This window comes from Microcaecilia unicolor, chromosome 1 (genome assembly GCF_901765095.1).
Source record: "Microcaecilia unicolor chromosome 1, aMicUni1.1, whole genome shotgun sequence".
Lineage (NCBI taxonomy): Eukaryota > Metazoa > Chordata > Amphibia > Gymnophiona > Siphonopidae > Microcaecilia > Microcaecilia unicolor.
Genome location: NC_044031.1, coordinates 526220055 through 526238654, shown reverse-complemented (window position 1 = coordinate 526238654; position 18600 = coordinate 526220055). Strand labels below are relative to the sequence as shown.

Below are 18600 nucleotides of genomic sequence, written 5' to 3'. Positions count from 1 at the left end.
AGTGTGAGTGACTGTGTGACACACAGAGAGTGAATGTGATACAGTGTGAGACACAGAGTGTGGGAGAGACAGTGTGTGAGAGTGAGAGAGTGAAAGACATTGACTGTGTGAGAGAGAGTGTGTGAGCGAGAGTGTGTGTGACAGAGATACCTCCCCCCCCCCCCCTCTCTGGTGTCAGGCTCCCCCTCTCTGGTGTCAGGCCCCCCCTCTCTCTCTGGTGTCTGAGCATTACTGTGCAGGACGCTGAGCTCTGGCTGTGCTTGAAGGAACTGACCAATCCTATTTAATAGAATGCACCTCCAACATTCTGAAGCCGAGAAACCTCGTGTGGTTGGTCACTTCTTCTTGTGCCTAACCCAGAAGTACGTGATGTCAATTCAGTAGATGGATACAGAGAGCAGGAATGTCTCAGCCATGCAGTCAGCTTCAGAATGTTGGAGGTGCGTTTTATTATATAGGACTAGCTGTTCAGCCCGTTAAAATGGGCTAGTATGGGGTTTTGGCAAGGCCCCCTCCCCTCGCCGCTGCCCCTCCCCCCCGAGGTCGCCGCTACCGGTCCCCTGGAGTCGCCGCCACCACCCCTGCACCCCCCACTCCTGACGGGAGCTCAGCTATTCTGCATGCTGCATTTCGCTGATGTAAGTTCAATAACGAAGAGAGTGCTCGGGCCAGGTGGAGGGGGGGGCGGCAGCGACCTCTTGGGGGGGAGCGGTGGCGGCGACCTCGGGGGGAGCGCTAGTGACATTGGCGGCTTTGCGCAGTTTCCCTCTCTGTCCCGCCCCCGTCATCATGTATTGACGTGGGGGCGGGACAGAGAGGGAAGTCTCTACTGCGCATTTGCGAGTGAGTAGGGTCACTCGCCATTTATATGTTTGATTATTCTAGTTAGGATAACAAGAGGGGAGTTTTCAATACAGAGTTTTAATTACATTTCATTACTTGCTGAGAAGCAAACACTAAATCACACAATATACCATATAATCTTAAGGCTCTTTATAGTAGTCTAATATTCCTGTATCTTAAGTTGTAATTAAACCACTCAATAATATTAAGATGCAGACAGCAATCCAGCAGCAAGAGGGGTGCTATCCAATCTTTTGCTTTGAGTGTCACATGATTATCTCCCAGTTGGCGAGAGGTTATATATGTGTGCTCAATGCAAAGAGCTCCTAGCTCTCAGAGAACGAGTTGATATCTGGAGTAAAGTCACTAAAGAAATCTACTGTAGCAGCATTTAATTTCAAAAATGGTGACCATGATAAAATGAGGAAAATGATTTAAAAGAAGCTAAAAGGATCGACCGCAAAGGTTAAGTCTTGTCTGCGTGTATGAAGCCGTCTTTGGCATGCGCAGAGCAGCCACGCATAACGCTTGGCTGCTCTGCACTGGCTTCCCCTCCTTGGGAAGGAAATTGTGTGCAAATGAGCTAACAGCGAGCAGCTCATTTGCATGCGATTTCCTTCATGCATGCCCGTTCCTTTCCGAATCACTAAGGGATCGGTAAGGGAAGGGCTTTTTCTGTTCAGTTAGTGCATCAGTCAGTCCACTGCAGTGCCCCTTAGGGTGCCCGGTTGGTGTCCTGGCATGTCAGGGGGACCAGTGCAGTATGAATGCTGGTTCCTCCCACGACCAAAATGAGTTGGATTTGGTCGTTTTTGAGATGGGCGTCCTCGGTTTCCATTATCCTCTCCCAGGCCCCCTCACTATCACCTCCTCTTATTTCCCCAATGGTCCCATCACTTCCTCCGCCCACACAGTTTCAGGTCCTTAGCAATCCTGCCAACACCTCTATTTCTGTGCCATCTCAGGTCAACAGACCTTTATTACATACTTTTACGTGAGATACACAACTCCCTCGAATGCATTTCGGAAGCAATTTAAGCTGTATCTCCACTGTCGAGACACACGCACAGAGAAAAATAAATAAATACAGGCGTTCTGCCAAAGACGAATCAAAACACCAACTGAAGCGAAGTGCATGTTCGTAATCTGTAAGTACAACAAGCACATAATAATGCAGACTCGACCGGCACAGAAACGGATCAGCTCTTCAAAGGTGAAGACAAGGCTGTCCCACGGAGGAATCTTAGCTCAGAAGTCAGAACACATTCCCAAATGCCCTTCAGAATTAAACATCTGAAAGTTGGGCCGTGTTAGACACTGCTGCTCCCATTAAACCGCTGAGGAACTATTGCTGGTGTGCATCAAGGTTTATTCCTGCTGGCTGCGGAGAAAATGGGACGCTGTGCAGCACTGATAATATATTCAGTGGATCAACACACGGCAGTGATGTTGTGCAGGATCTTTACGGACCACAAGGCTCCTCCAGTTCACAGATGTGACCTCTGTGGTGGGCAAAGGCTGATGACCCCCGAGAAATAGTCCAGCCTCCCACTGCGGGCAGACAGCAGCGATCGCTGCCACCGTTTAGTCAAAGCCCCAGCCGGGTTCGCTGGCGAAAGGCTCCGGAGCCAGAGGGGGGGGGAGGGGCTCCAGTCCGCGTTTTGCTTTTCGCAGGGCTGCGTGCAAGGAAAGACTCAAAAAACAACACCAGCAGGGCATCCGATCCTCCCATGGATGCCGGAGAGCGGCCGATCTGCAGCATGCAAGCCCGGCGTCTGGCCAAGCGCTCGGTGCTGGGGAGCCGGGTGAGCGCGGGGGACTGGGGAGCCGGGCCGGGGCATTGGCCGCTGCTGCAGCCGCCGCCACCTGCGGAGGCAGCTCGGGCCGGGAAGCCGGAGGAGGAGGAGGTGGAGGACAGGGAAGGGGGCTGCAGGACCTCCGCGGCGCTGCACGTCAACCAGGTGGGTGCTGAGGGACAGATCGGGGCACCCTGCCGGTCCTCCCCTTCCCGTAGGGGCACCGCACACAAATGTGTCCCTTCCTCACATGCCGACCGTTCACACAGTAGTACACACAATAGGCTTCTGCTCTCTCGCCACCTTCATCATACACTCTTCTACTCCTAGTGGTACAGTACAGCTCCCCCTGAATGGCATTGAGGGCAAAGATTAGCCCTGTTTACCCCCCCCCCCCCCCCTCGCCCAGTGCAAGGATGCGCGCTTATGGTTCACCCCAAACATGTACCTGAAGCAGGGGCGTAGCCAGACTTCGGCGGGAGGGGGGTCCAGAGCCTGAGGTGAAGGGCACATTTTAGACCCCCCCCCTGCCATTTATACCCCCCTGCCATTTTTTACCTCCCGCCACTACCACCGCCTTTGACCCCCCCCCCCCAGCACCAACCCTCCCCCACCACCACCGTCAGGTACCTTTGCTGGCGGGGGTCCCCAACCCCCGCCAGCCAAAGTCCTCTTCTCCGGCGCAGCCGCGTTGCTGATCTGCAAGGGCTGGCTTCTGTTTCTGTGAGTATGACATCCTGACTCACAGAAACAGAAGTCTGCCCTTGCAGATCAGCAATGCGGCTGTGCCGGAGAAGAGGACTTCGGCTGGCGGGCATTGGGGACCCCCGCTAGCAAAGGTACCCAGTGGCAGTGGCGGCAGGTTGGCGGCAGGAGGGGGGTCGAGGGGGTTGGCAGTGAGGGGGCCAGGGCCTAATCTACGGGGGTCCATGCCCCCGTGGCCCCACGTAGCTACGCCTCTGCTGAGGAGGACACTGCATAGTAAATATCCGCAGAGCCTAAAGATTTGCCTTTCCAACACATTCCAAACCTGTCCACTCTTCCACAGGTACAGCACAAAGATGTTTTTCTCTGAGCCACCCCAAACATCCTCTCCCCCCGGGGCCGTGAGCTCCATCCCCCAGCCAACCCCCCAGGAGCAGAAATAAAAGGCATTACCCGTCATCACTCGCAGTCCCTGATGCCAAGTTTGAGAACTGCACGGGTTTACCTGTAAGAAGATGGCTTAATTATAGAGGAGCAAAGTGTAGGCTGCAACCTGTAAAAAATCTTATGGAAATGTAAAATCTGTTTTCTGGTGTTCACCAGGCATTGTTTAATCTTCTAACCCAGAGCCTTGCCTATTGATTGTCTGTCTTCTGATTTCTGTGGCCTGGTATTGTCTTGTCTGCTCCTCCCTACATTTATAATATTAGGCTGCCTTTAAAATAGAGTTTAAATGATATATTTTAAAATGTATGAGGCTGATATTCTTGCACTAAAACTTGGAATCAGTGGACACAGCTCAGGCGGCACATGCTGTTAAGTTAGCTCCTTCTGAGGAGAACTTGCACTGTTCAACTCGTGATCCTACCTGCATCTGCTTGCAGGTTATTATGCCCCCTTCATTGCTGCCTGTAAAATTGATCTCCAAGCCAAAATGCCCAGCTCAAGACCATTTAAAAATTTTTATCTTACAGAATGCACTTGTGTCTAGTAGCACTATTGGATCTATCGGATGCACATGACACCACCATTACTATGGCTCAATTTATTTTGTTACATTTGTATCCCACATTTTCCCACCTATTTGCAGGCTCAATGTGGCTTACATAGTACCGGAATGTCAATTGCTGTTTCCGGTGTGAACAAATACATTGTGCTGTAGTGGTAGGATGAAGTTTACATGGCAAAGCCATAGAATAGTCGTGATGAGGAAGAGTGTTGTTGTGATCGTGCGTGCTTTGGTTTTCTTATGTAGCCGAGGTCAGTCTTTTAAGTTGGTTCGGGATGGAACAGGGTGTTTTTTAGCAGTGGCGTAGGAAGGGGGGGCGGTGGGGCGGTCCGCCCCGGGTGCACACCGCTGGGGGATGTCGGCGCCTCGCTGGTTCCTTGCTCTCTCTGCCCCAGAACAGGTTACTTCCTGTTCCGGGGCAGAGAGAGCAAGGAACCAGCGAGGCGCCGACACCCCCCCAGCGGCGTGCTCTCGGCGGATTGGCCCTCCCACCCGCCCCTCACCGCCTTCCAGGTATGTTCTCGCGGGCGGGGCGGGGGGGTGTTGCGCTACGGAGGGGGGAGGGTGCGTCGCGCTGCACCCGGGGGGGGGTGCGCAGCGGCGACCCGCCCCGGCGACCCACCCCGGGTGTCAGCTGCCCTCGCGACGCCACTGGTTTTTAGCATGTTTTGGAAGTTTAGGTGGTCGTAGATCGTTTTCACTGCCTTTGGTAGCGCGTTCCACAGTTGTGTGCTTATGTAGGAAAAACTGGATGCACGAGTAGATTTGTATTTAAGATCTTTGCAGCTTGGGTAGTGTAGGTAAAGATATGATCGTGTTGAAATGGAGGCGTTTTTGGTTGGTAGGTCGATTAGGTCTATCATGTATCCTGGCGCTTCGCCATAGAGAATTTTATGAACCATGGTGCAGATTTTAAAGGCAATGCGTTCTTTGATTGGGAGCCAGTGTAGTTTTTCTCAGAGGGGTTTTGCACTTTCGAATCGTGTTTTTCCAAATATGAGTCTGGCTGCCGCGTTTTGAGCGGTTTGAAGTTTCTTTAAGGTTTGTTCTTTGCATGTTGCGTAGATTCTATTGCAGTACTCTAGTTGGCTTATTACCATTGATTGTATCAAGTTGCGAAAGGTATCCCTCGGGAGGAATTGTTTCACGCGTTTGAGCTGCCACATTGAGTGGAACATTTTCTTTTGTGGTGGATTTTGCTTGGTTCTCCAGTGTTAGGTTGCGGTCTATTATGATGCCAAGGATTTTCAGGCTGTCTGAGATGGGGAGGGTGTGACCTGGGGTGTCGGTGCTTGTGGGGTTGTCTGTGCTGTGTTGGGACGAGAGGACAAGGCAGTGTATTTTTTCGTATCAAGCTTAGCATTGCTTAGAGTGGGCATGTATTCGTCATTGATCCAAAATTGTATTGCTTTTTATTTTTTTTTGCTTTTTCCTTATAAATGATCTTTTATCAAAAAACTTATTTTTCTAAAATGTAATATGTGGAAAATTGAGAAATCAAAAAAGAAGAAGCTTATAAGCTAAGTACTCACATTTTGGAAAAATAAGTTTTTTAATAAAAAATTAATTTATAAGGAAAAAGCAAAAAAAAAACATAAAAAGCAATAAAATTTTGGATCAATAACGAATACATGCCCACTCTAAGCAATGCTCGGCTTGATAAATTGAGCCATAGTAGTGGTGTCATGCATAACCGATAGATCCAGTAGTGCTACTAGACACAAGTGCATTCTGTAAGGTAAAATTTTTTAATGGTCTGGAGCTGGGCATTTTGGCTTGGAGACATAGGAGCCCCCTCCATTGAAAGATGCTATTGATACTGTTAATATTGTAAAACTGATATGCCACTTTCTTCCAAAAACATGTATACAAAATAATGTTTCATCAGATAAATACATTACATGCTCAAATGGATAGAACTATTAAAACAATTATGGAAAAAAAACAATACTAAAATACTAAAAAAAAAAAAGATGCTACACAGAGACACAATAAACTGGCAGTTTTCTGTAAATATCAAAATGTGTGAGTAGATATAAGACACTGGTTGCCTTGAGCCTTTATATATCCATGCATAGAATGTCAATGTGATTACAAATCTTGTTTTAAATATATATCCAAAGGTTTCTATGTCTGAAGAATGGCCTGTCGGTTATTTGTTTTGTCAGCAGATTTTAATTTTAATTATACCACTTTCTCCAACCTTGGTACCAACAATATATTGAGATGGAGATCAGGGGTTCTCAGCCCAGTCCTTGGGACGTACCCAGCCAGTCAGGTTTTCAGGATATTCACAATGAACATGCATGAGAGATTTGCCTACAGTGGAGCCGGCACATGCAAATTTATATCATGCATATTCATTTTGGGTATCCTGAAAACCTAATTGGCTAGGAGTGTCCCAAGGACTGGGTTGAGAACTCCTGATAGAAAGATAAAGAAGGCTGCGACATTGCATTTTATACTGATTACTGTGACACTGTGCATCGACTGGACTTTTAGATACTTACAGAAGTACTCAAGCACCCTAACATGGGCTGTGAGCGAGCAGAAACACAGTTGATGTTAATGATATGCAAAGGAGAGAGGCAGTTAAATATGAGCACGGTGCATACGGACGGTATTGCAAGAACCTAAACCTGATCTCCTTGAAACCCAGTTGCATTATTGTGTATTAATGTGCCTGTGAAGCAGTTTCTCATGCAGTTAGCGGCCAGAAAGCTATGCGTTAGAGCCGTGCTCTGGTGACTGAGGACCAGATTCTGTATATGGCATCCAAAAAGTAGCTGCATTGGAATAACATGCTTAGCACTATTCTAAAAACCACGCCTACAGTAAGATGTGGCTTATAAGTACATAAGTAATGCCACACTGGGAAAAGACCAAGGGTCCATCGAGCCCAGCATCCTGTCCACGACAGCGGCCAATCCAGGCCAAGGGCACCTGGCGAGCTTCCCAAACGTACAAACATTCTATACATGTTATTCCCGGAATTGTGGATTTTTCCCCAAGTCCATTTAGTAGTGGTTTATGGACTTGTCCTTTAGGAAACCGTCTAACCCCTTTTTAAACTCTGCCAAGCTAACTGCCTATAGAACAGCGCATAGGCCAGGGGAACGAGCGTACTATAAGGCACGGCCATTTATGCCACTGAAAACCTGGTAAATGCCTGCGCCTAAATGAATACGTGTTTCCCTGAATTCTGTAACAACCTGCGTAAGTGTGATTGACACCCCTGACACACGTACATTCCTCTCATGACTGCGCCCCCTTTTCGGCACCCGGTCAAAAGAAACCAGACAAAAAAGCTCCAAACAAAAAATGTTCCCGACATAAAAGTCCCTGACAAAATAGACTCCCGACAAAAGTACCTGATGAAATAGATTTATTTTTGAATGGTACGAATTTGAAGGGTACAAAGAAGTGGAGGAGCCATAAATTACTGGGAAAGTCCATGGCTTGTCACTTGAAAGTCCTGGCACCTGCCTACGGCTTGACTTCACTATCCACACTTGGTATCTAGTGAGAATCATAAATCTGCTTGAAAATATAATCCAGCTTGATTAAGAGTCTATTCTGTTGTGGGTTTTTTTGTATAGGTTTTTTTGGGGAGGTTTTTTTTTGGTTTTAGTCTGTTTTGTCGGTTTTTTTTTGTATGGTCTATTATGTCGGGGTTCCCTCCTTTTCAGCTAAGCACGCTGGAATTTACGCGCATTCCTTTTTTTGAATACGCCTGAAAAGAAGCGCATGTAAATTCCAGTCATTGCCAGTTAGTGAAAATAATTGGTTATCAACCAGTTATCACTAATTGGCTCATTACTCAAATAAGTAGTGCATGTAAATTAGCGTATGCACAGTTTAACACGAGCTACTCACCATGCCTTATATAGGATCCAGGGGGTGAGTGCGTAGCAAGAAAGTTTTGCCTGCTTACGCAGTAAGCTAGTAAATATAAACCGCTTTGTACTGTAGAAAGTTGAAACCTTCTTTTCACTGTGCTGCTGTGGCTAAGAAAGCAAATTGAATGTCAGGTATTATTAGGAAAGGAATGGAAAACAAAAATGAGGATGTTATAATGCCTTTGTATCGCTCAATGGTGCGACCATACCTCGAATATTGTGTTCATTTCTGGTCGCCGCATCTCAAAAAAGATATAGTGGAATTAGAAAAGGTGCAGATAAGGGCAACGGAAATGATAAAGGGGACGGGACGACTTCCTTATGAGGAAAGGCTAAAGCGGCTAGGGCTCTTCAGCTTGGAGAAAAGGCGGCTGAGGGGAGATATGATAGAGGTCTATAAAATAATGAGTGGAGTTGAACTGGTAGATGTGAAGCGTCTGTTTACACTTTCCAAAAATACTAGGACTAGGGTGCATGCTACAATGTAGTAAATTTAAAATGAATCGGAGAAAAGTTTTCTTCACTCAACGTGTAATTAAACTCTGGAATTCGTTGCCAGAGAATGTGGTAAAGGCGGTTAGCTTAGCAGAGTTTATAAAAGGTTTGGACGGCTTCCTAAAGGAAAAGTCCATAGACCATTATTAAATGAACTTGGGGAAAATCCACTATTTCTGGGATAAGCAGTATAGAATGTTTTGTACTTTTTTGGGATCTTGCCAGGTATTTGTGACCCGGATTGGCCACTGTTGGAGACAGGATGCTGGGCTTGATGGACCTTTGGTCTTTCCCAGTATGGCAATACTTATGTACTTATGTAAATGAAAATGGACTTGGTGGTGGGATTCCGGAACAAGGTCTGCTGTAAGGGAGTATTACAAGCACTATCTGGATTCCCACAGGTCTTTTTTCTCTTTCACAGAACTTTGAATCCAGGAAGGGGCTGTAGTATGGATGAAGTTCCTCCTGAAGATGCTTTTGGTTTCTCAGTAGTAAAATCATAACATACTTGTATTTACAAATCACACAGGCGGCCTGGTCTGTGAGGATACATTCAGTGCATGCATTGCTTTTTCCTCCTTTCTGAATCTTGAGGTTTCGTAGTAGTACATGCTCACTTTTTCTAGGATCCTAGGCATATCCATAATGCTTAAGTGCACTTTTGGTGTAGGAGACATGTTTACAGTGGTTCACTGATTACTGTAGCATCGGTGGTACGTTGTCAATGGCTGTGTTGGGGTTCGGAGGATGAGTGGTTATCAGCAGTATGTTTTCATTATGGGATGAAACAGGTGTACTGTAGCATTGTTGTTTCTGGAAACAGATGTGTGAAAGGGATATATTCACAATGTGAATGTTTATATGTGTTCTCTGGGGTAAGATGTGCGTCCATGAGGTATACAGCATTTAGTATGGAATTATCTGTTCAGGTACCTGTACTGCTATTGTTTTACAGCCTGCTTTACTGACACAGACTACTCAGTAATTACTGTGGATTCTTTTGGATCCGTATTAGGTAAATGAGACCTTTATTAGAGGTTCTAAATTCTATACAATGATTAAGATATATACAATGATTAGCTATATAACTGAAAAGAAACAATACCTATAAACAATCATTACATCACTGGTCCCTACCTCCAAGCAATGCTAGGAGTTCCTAGACCAGGAAAAGAAGCAATACACTATACATACATCATATCTATACATACATCATATAAACAATCATTACATCATCCAGGCGCTTATCAGCTGGGGGGGGGGGGCCCTGTTCACAGCGAAAGCCAGGAGTTTCTGTGACCAGGAAATATGGTTCTACGTGGTGCTGCCACCCATAGATGAGCTTCCCCATTTCACTGACAGAAACTCCCTTTTTTATTAGGCTGTTCAGAGCTAAGGAAATGCTTATATTTAGGCCGCAGAAAACAGACACCAATGTGTGCTTCATGTTCGGGTTTTATCAGACATATGTGCACAGGAGCCGAGCTTATCGCAGAACCCCTCTACATATTCACCAAGCACAATCCTCTGTCCGAACTACCTAATGCTCAACATTATGAGCGTGCCTATATTTGCATCTCAGCATTGAGCATGAGGGCTTTGTTCATCTGCACCAAGCTGGTGGTATTTTTATGGCGCTATACGGAATAGCGCTGAGCAGGGGCATAGCTAGGTGGGGGCATGGGCCTGGCCCCCTCTACTTTTGACCCCCCCCCCACCGCCGACCCTCCCCCGCCACTTTCGATCCCGCTGCCACCAGGTACCTTTGCTGGCGGGGGTCCCCAACCCCCGCCAGCCGAAGTCCTCTTCAGCGCCAGTCTCTGGCACATTCGCTGATATGTTTCTGTGAGTCTTGACTCCTGACGTCCTGCATGCGAACGTGCAGGACGTCAGGAGTCAGGACTCACAGGAACAGATCAGCGAACGTGCCGGAGACCGGCGCTGAAGAGGACTTTGACTGGTAGGAGTTGGGGACCCCCACCAGCAAAGGTACCTGGCGGCAGGGTTGGCAGCAGAGGTGGGGGGGGGGGAATCAGAGGTAGTGGGGGAGGGGCAGCAGCGCGGGGAGGTCAATGGTGCTGGGAGGGCTAAAATACACCCCCTCACCTCGGGCTCTGGACCCCCCTCCCGCCGAGTTGACGCTGGGAGAGACTGTAGGTAAGAGTTTTTGATATGTAGAATTTTAAATAGTGTACCTAGATTTTCAGAAAACATTTCTTAAATATCTTATGAGAATCTCCTGAGGAAATGAAAAGGATGTGGGATAGGATGCAGTGTCCTATTGGGGACTGGTAATTAGTAATGGATAGAAAGAAAGAGTAGAACTAATGGATTGAGTTGCCAGTGCTCACTAATGCTGTTAACAGGCAGTATAATAAATAGATTCCATTTCATAAAATGGGACCTGCATTAAAATAATGCACATTAACAGGCTGTTTGCTTATGTGCGGAAAGGTTTTGCACATACTGGACCAAATTCTATAAATAGCACTGAAAAATCGTTGCCGAACAAATTACGTGCTAAGTGCTATTCTATAAACAGTGCTAAAAGTTAGGTGCCTTTTATAGAATACCTTTACTCCTAAATTTTATAACTTCGCAATTTAATTGAATAGCAAGCTAATTAGCCCAATAATTGGCTTGTTAACTTGCAATTATTGGCATGAATTAGATTTAATTGAAATATACACATATACAATTAGGTATGGATCTGTGCCTAACTTTGACATGCAATTTCAAGAAGGTGGTGCAGAAAGGGGAGGGTCATGGGTTGAATTACATGCATAGTTATAGTAAGGGGGATATGCACCTAATTTAGGCGCATATATTTGCACCGTGTTTCAGTTGGTGCAAATGGCCACATCTAAAGTTAGGTGAAATTCCCAGGTGTAAGCCCTATTCTGTAAACCATGCCTAATTTTAAGCATGGTGGAGGAGTAGCCCAGTGGTTAGTGCAGTGGATTTTGATCCTGGGGAACTGAGTTCAATTCCTACTGCAGCTCCTTGTGTCTCTGGACAAGTCACGTAACCCTACATTGCTCCTGGTACAAAATAAGTACCTGAATATATGTAAACTGCTTTGAATGTAGTTCCAAAAACCTCAGAAAGGTGGTATATCAAGTCCCATTTCCTTTTCCCTTTATAGAATAGCTCTTTTTTCAGTAACAATGTTTTGGTGCCATATATAGAATTCACCGCTTAGCATCTGACTGTAGATGCAAAGATTTACCCCAAGTATATCCTGGTGTAAATCCTTACGTCTGAATTAGGTATGAATCCCCCTTATTGTGTACCAGTGCACATAAATTCTAGGAACACCCCTGATCCGCTCATGACCCTCCTATGGCCATGCCCCCTTTTCAGAGCTGCACGTAAAATTTACACGCAGCTCTGCGTGGCTAAAACTGCGTGTGCAAATTTCAATTAAAACCAATTAGTGCTGATAATTGATTGTTACTACCCAATTATTGGTGCTAATTGGCTCATTCAATTAAATTTCATGTACAAATTGGGTTTGTGCCTAAATTTGCATATGCAATTTAAGCGTCATTTATAGAATTTCAAGGATTGTGTGTTAGGTGCAAAACCTAGCACATAGTAAGTGCAAAGCCTGTGTGGCAAATGCAGGGGGCATGTCCAGTATCTGTCCTGTATTTATTTATTTATTTATTTATTTGTTTAATGGGATTTATTATGAAGAGATTCACCACAGAGCAGACACATAGGGGGGCAATTCTGCAACTGGGCAGCACCTGTAAAATGAAACTCTAAACCGCTTAGGTCTAAGCGGTATATAAATATATTGAAATGAATAAATGGACACCTCTATTTATTTATATATAATATTTTAGATACCCTCTCCTTGGGCAAGGCAAACAATACGGTGTACAAATATAGAGCAATAAACAACATAGGAAAATTACATTTTCCTAGGAAACAAATAACATTTATTTATTTATGAAATTTTAAGAAATTAAATCCTAGCAATTTCACTTGTACAGAAAAGTGTATCTAAAGGTAACATAATTTTTTTTACAAAGAGATTCTCAAAAAAAAAAAAAAAAGAGAAAAGAAACATATAATTACACTCAAGTTCACAATATTGGATCCAAGACTTAGCAAAGAGGGAAAAATAGGCAAAAATTAAAGGCATATTTTACCTGAAGTACATGAGCTAGATATTTACTTTATAAAGAGCCTATTCATACTCCTGTTGTTTTCTTAGTTGCCAAAAATGCTGACAAGTGAGATGATTCAAAGAAAACATATTTTACATCTTTATATCTAACAAGCAACAAAGCCCATTTCGTGAAAAATGAAACAGGCCCTAGGAAAGCTCTCATCTAAGCGATTTCTCCTCTCTCCCCTGTCCTACCCTCCATGTCCAGCGATTCTCCTCTGTCATCCATGTCCATCAATTTCTCCTCTGCCCTCCCCTCCCCTCCATGTCCCGCGATTCTGCCCTCCCCTCCATGACCAGCAATTCTCCCATCCCATCCAATCCATATCCAGCGATTCTCTTCTGCCCTGCCTTCCCCTCCCATCCATGTCCAGTGATTCTCCTCTGCCCTGTCCTCCCATCCATGTTCCGCGATTCTCCCCTCCCCTCCCCTCCCATCCATGTCAATGCGATTCTCCTCTGCCCTGCCTTCCCCTCCCGTCCATGTTCAGTGATTCTCCTCTGCCCTGTCCTCCCATCCATGTCCAGCAATTCTCCTCTGCCCTGCCATCCCATCTATGTCCAGCGATTCTCCCCTTCCCTCTTCTCCTTCCTGCCACCCTGTCTTTAAGCCGTTCATGTTACCTCAGGTCGCAGCAGCATCAGACTCAGCTCGCGTCACCTCCAGCCTTCCCTTGCCTTCCCTCTCAGTGTCCTGCCCTCCTCTGACATCATTTCTTCTCTCCGCGAGGGAGGGACACTGACAGGGAAGGGAACACTGGAAGCGAGCTGACGTCAGCTCATTTGCATGCTGTTACGAACCCAGCCAGCCAGCCATCCAGGGAAGCAGAGTGACCAATTATTATATAGATGATACATTTACATGGGTATCTTAGAAACAAAGTTCCACCTATTTGTAAAACCCCAGTTGTCAGCAAAAGAAACTGCTTACGTCTACGCTGGGTATCTCTTGATACATCAGGAAATAATTGAATCTTAAAACCTAGGAATAATTTGTCTCTATTTTTAAAGAACATCCTCAGTAACCATTGTTTATCAGGAGATAATGTTACCGTGACAACCAATGTCGCTGCGGTGGCTATTTCTGAATCAGTAGTTTCTAATATTGCAGAAACGTCCAAAAGGTCTTGTTGGTGCTCCACAGCTTTCCTCAGCAGATAGTAAACTTGTGAAAAAGGAGGAAATTTGTCATCCATTAAACCCAGAATTTCTTTCATAGTAACATAGTAGATGACGGCAGAAAAAGACCTGCACGGTCCATCCAGTCTGCCCAACAAGATAAACTCATATGTGCTACTTTTTGTGTATACCCTACTTTGATTTGTACCTGTCCTCTTCAGGGCACAGACCTTATAAGTCTGCCCAGCACTATCCCTGCCTCCCAACCACCATTTTTCTTGAGTCTGCCCCCCTTCAATCTCATTTTATGTCCTCTCGTTCTACCGCCTTCGCATCTCCGGAAAAGGTTCGTTTGCGGATTAATACCTTTCAAATATTTGAACGTCTGTATCATATTACTACTATTTACTACTACTATTTAGCATTTCTATAGCGCTACAAGGCATACGCAGCACTGCACAAACATAGAAGAAAGACAATCCCTGCTCAAAGAGCTTACAATCTAATAGACAAAAAATAAATAAAGTAAGCAAATCAAATCAATTAATGTGAGCGGGAAGGAAGAGGGGAGGGTAGGTGGAGGCGAGTGGTTACAAGTGGTTACGAGTCAAAAGCAATGTTAAAGAGGTGGGCTTTCAGTCTAGATTTAAAGGTGGCCAAGGATGGGGCAAGACGTAGGGGCTCAGGAAGTTTATTCCAGGCATAGGGTGCAGCGAGACAGAAGGCGCGAAGTCTGGAGTTGGCAGTAGTGGAGAAGGGAACAGATAAGAAGGATTTATCCATGGAGCGGAGTGCACGGGAAGGGGTGTAGGGAAGGACGAGTGTGGAGAGATACTGGGGAGCAGCAGAGTGAGTACATTTATAGGTTAGTAGAAGAAGTTTGAACAGGATGCGAAAACGGATAGGGAGCCAGTGAAGGGTCTTGAGGAGAGGGGTAGTATGAGTAAAGCAACCCTGGCAGAAGATGAGACGGGCAGCAGAGTTTTGAACCGACTGGAGAGGGGAGAGGTGACTAGGTGGGAGGCCAGCAAGAAGCAGATTGCAGTAGTCTAAACGAGAGGTGACAAGGGTGTGGATGAGGGTTTTGGTAGAGGGCTTGGAAAGAAAGGGGCGGATTTTACGGATGTTGTAAAGAAAGAAACGACAGGTCTTGGCAATCTGCTGGATATGAGCAGAGAAGGAGAGAGAAGAGTCAAAGATGACCCCAAGGTTTCGAGCTGAGGAGACAGGGAGAATGAGAGAGCCATCAACAGAAATAGAAAATGGGGGGAGCGGGGAGGTGGGTTTGGGGGGGAAAATGAGAAGCTCGGTTTTGGTCATATTTAATTTCAGGTGGCGTTGAGACATCCAGACAGCAATGTCAGACAAGCACGCTGAAACTTTGGTTTGGATGCAAGGTGAGATATCAGGGGTAGAAAGGTAGATTTGGGAGTCATCAGCATAGAGATGGTAGGAAAAGCCATGGGATGAGATTAATGAACCAAGGGAAGAAGTGTAGATAGAAAAGAGGAGGGGACCAAGAACAGAACCCTGAGGTACGCCGACAGGCAGAGGGATAGAAGTAGAAGAGGATCCACCAGAGTGAACACTAAACGTGCGGAGGGAGAGGTAGGAAGAGAACCAGGAAAGGACAGAGCCCTGGAATCCAAGTGAGGACAGGGTATCGAGAAGTATGCTGTGATCGACAGTGTCAAAAGCAGCGGAAAGATCAAGAAGAATGAGGATGGAATATTGACCTCTGGATTTAGCCAGTATTAGGTCATTGGAGACTTTAGTAAGCGCAGTTTCGGTTGAGTGGAGAGGGCGAAAACCAGATTGTAGTGGGTCAAGAATAGCATGTGAGGAGAGAAAATCAAGGCAGAGGCGGTGAACAGCACGCTCAAGTAATCACCCCTGTTTCTCCTTTCCTCCAGAGTATACATGTTTAGGTCTGCAAGTCTCTCCTCATACATCTTGTAACGCAAATCCCATACCATTCTCGTAGCTTTTCTTTGCACCGCTTCAATTCTTTTTACATCCTTAGCAAGACACAGCCTCCAAAACTGAACACAATACTCCAGGTGGGGCCTCACCAACGACTTATACAGGGGCATCAACACCCCCTTTCTTCTGCTGGTCACACCTCTCTCTATACAGCCTAACAACCTTCTAGCTACGGCCACTGCCTTGTCACACTGTTTCGTCGCCTTCAAATCCTCAGATACTATCACCCCAAGATCCCTCTCCCCGTCCGTACCTATCAGACTCTCACCGCCTAACACATACGTCTCCCGTGGATTTCTATTCCCTAAGTGCATCACTTTGCATTTCTTCGCATTGAATTTTAATTGCCAAACCTTAGACCATTCTTCTAGCTTCCTCAGATCCTTTTTCATGTTTTCCACTCCCTCCCGGGTGTCCACTCTATTACAGATCTTTGTATCATCCGCAAATAGGCAAACTTTACCTTCTAACCCTTCGGCAATGTCACTCACAAATATATATATTGAACAGAATCAGCCCCAGCACCGATCCCTGAGGCACTCCACTACTCACCTTTCCCTCCGAGCGAATTCCATTCACCACCACCCTCTGGCGTCTGTCCGTCAACCAGTTCCTAATCCATTTCACCACTACGGGTCCTATCTTCAGCCCGTCTAGTTTATTTAAGAGCTTCATGTGGGAAACCGTGTCAAAAGCTTTCTGAAATCTAAGTAGATTACGTCTATAGCTCGTTCCTGATTCAATTCTCCTGTCACCCAATCAAAGAATTCAATGAGATTTGTTTGGCACGATTTCCCTTTGGTAAAACCATGTTGTCTCGGATCTTGCAACTTATTGGCTTCCAGGAAATTCACTATCCTTTCCTTCAGCATCGCTTCCATTACTTTTCCAATAACCGAAGTGAGGCTTACCGTATATCGCTTCAAGATTTCCAGGGGCCTAACTGTAGGAACTCTTGGAAAGTTCAAAAAGCGGTGGTTATTACTCCTTACAAAGTTTTCAAAAGTCTCACATTTAGTTCTTTGGTTAGTCAAATCTTTAACCAATGAGGTCTGTACATGTTGAACAGTAGAAAGATCTTTATCAGTTTGATTTACTGGAGAGAGTAACTCCTTCGCTTCTGTTTCAGTTTTTTCTACTCTCATCTCTACTTTAGAGAGCTTCTGTGTAAGAACACCAGTTTGTGAAAACAGAGTTTTACCTAGGTCTGAAATTAAATGCCATAAAGAGTCCAACGTTACCTCAGAAGGCTTCTTTTGGAGAAATTCAGGAATTGTGACACCCACAGATCCAAAAGACCCACTTATCAGTCCAATTTCAGGCATTTTTCGGTCCCCCGTTGTAGACGCTGTAATGTTGTTCACTTGAGAACTCACTTCCAATTTCTCCCCTCCAGTCTCCCCTTGGAGTAAATGAGCCTCACTCACGGCAGTACCCTGCAAATCTCCCGCTAAAGGTACCACCAGCTCTAGAAGGGGAGAAATTGATCCTCTTGGCTGCGGGAGAGGAGCTCTTCCGTCGGGGTTTAGAGACGTCTCTAGCCCTGGAGACGCCGCCATTCCCCCTATTAGAGCCGGTGACTCCACTGAGACAGCACCCGACCTCTGCCCCAGCCCTTGACTTCGTAAATGACGGTCCATCGGACCTATAGTGGGTTCAGGCGGCTGGAAGGCTCGAGCAGCTGCCTTTCCCCAACGCTTAGGCATCTCAAAACAAGCAGAAGAAAAATGAATTCTGCTGCACTTCAGGTATGTGCGGCCAGCTTAGTTCCTCTGCATTAGCCAGTCAACAAATAACACTTTAACATCTTCCTGAAGCCCAATATTCCACCCCACTTGTAAGCTCCTCTGACATTTTATTCCAACATTCCACAACCATAAATCTAAAGGCTCCTTTCTCCATGTTTCCATTTTCATCATTAATTTAGGAGCCCTTAATAAGTTCTTTTAGGGGATCTTAAAAAACAATGAGGAGTATAGAACTCTACACATGACCACAGTATTTGAGGGACTCAAAGCTTTAGAATTTGAAGTTAGGACTGATAGTTTAAACCTGCAGCAATCCCCGATAGGGAGCCAGTGCAGCTGATGTTACATACATGTAACACTAGCCCCTTTTCTACTCCTAGTTAGGAGCTTAGCCCCCACAATCTAGGTGACTTGAAGTTTACGTAACAGGCTCCATAAAAGCCCACTTAAAGAACGCATCACGTTCAAGATATGTTCTCTAGTTCATAAAATCATCCACGGAAATGCACCAGCCTACATGTCAGATCTGGTAGACCTGCCGCCCAGGAACGCTAAAAGGTCATCTCGAACATTCCTCAATCTGCACTTCCCCAGTTGCAAAGGCCTAAAATGCAAACTAATGCATGCATCTAACTTCTCTTACCTGAGTACACAGTTGTGGAACGCATTGCCACGCAGCTTAAAAACTACTTATGAACTAATTAACTTTCGCAAATCCCTGAAAACCCACTTATTTAACAAGGCATACCAATAAGAGCAGCAACTAGAAATGTAACACATCACAACCTTACTTATTATCAACAATATTCTTGCTTATATC

At 45.7% G+C, this 18600-nt stretch overlaps 1 protein-coding gene across 1 annotated transcript in view; it reads left to right on the top strand.

The window, feature by feature from the left end:
- Positions 1–2402: 2402 nt before the first annotated feature.
- ZNF704 (zinc finger protein 704) overlaps positions 2403–18600 on the top strand; it is a 192464-nt gene continuing 176266 nt past the window's right edge. Inside the window, exon 1 of the mRNA XM_030215898.1 lies at positions 2403–2804. Coding sequence (XP_030071758.1) covers positions 2574–2804 — 231 coding nt within the window. The 5' untranslated portion in view covers positions 2403–2573. The remainder of the gene's footprint in view (positions 2805–18600) is intronic.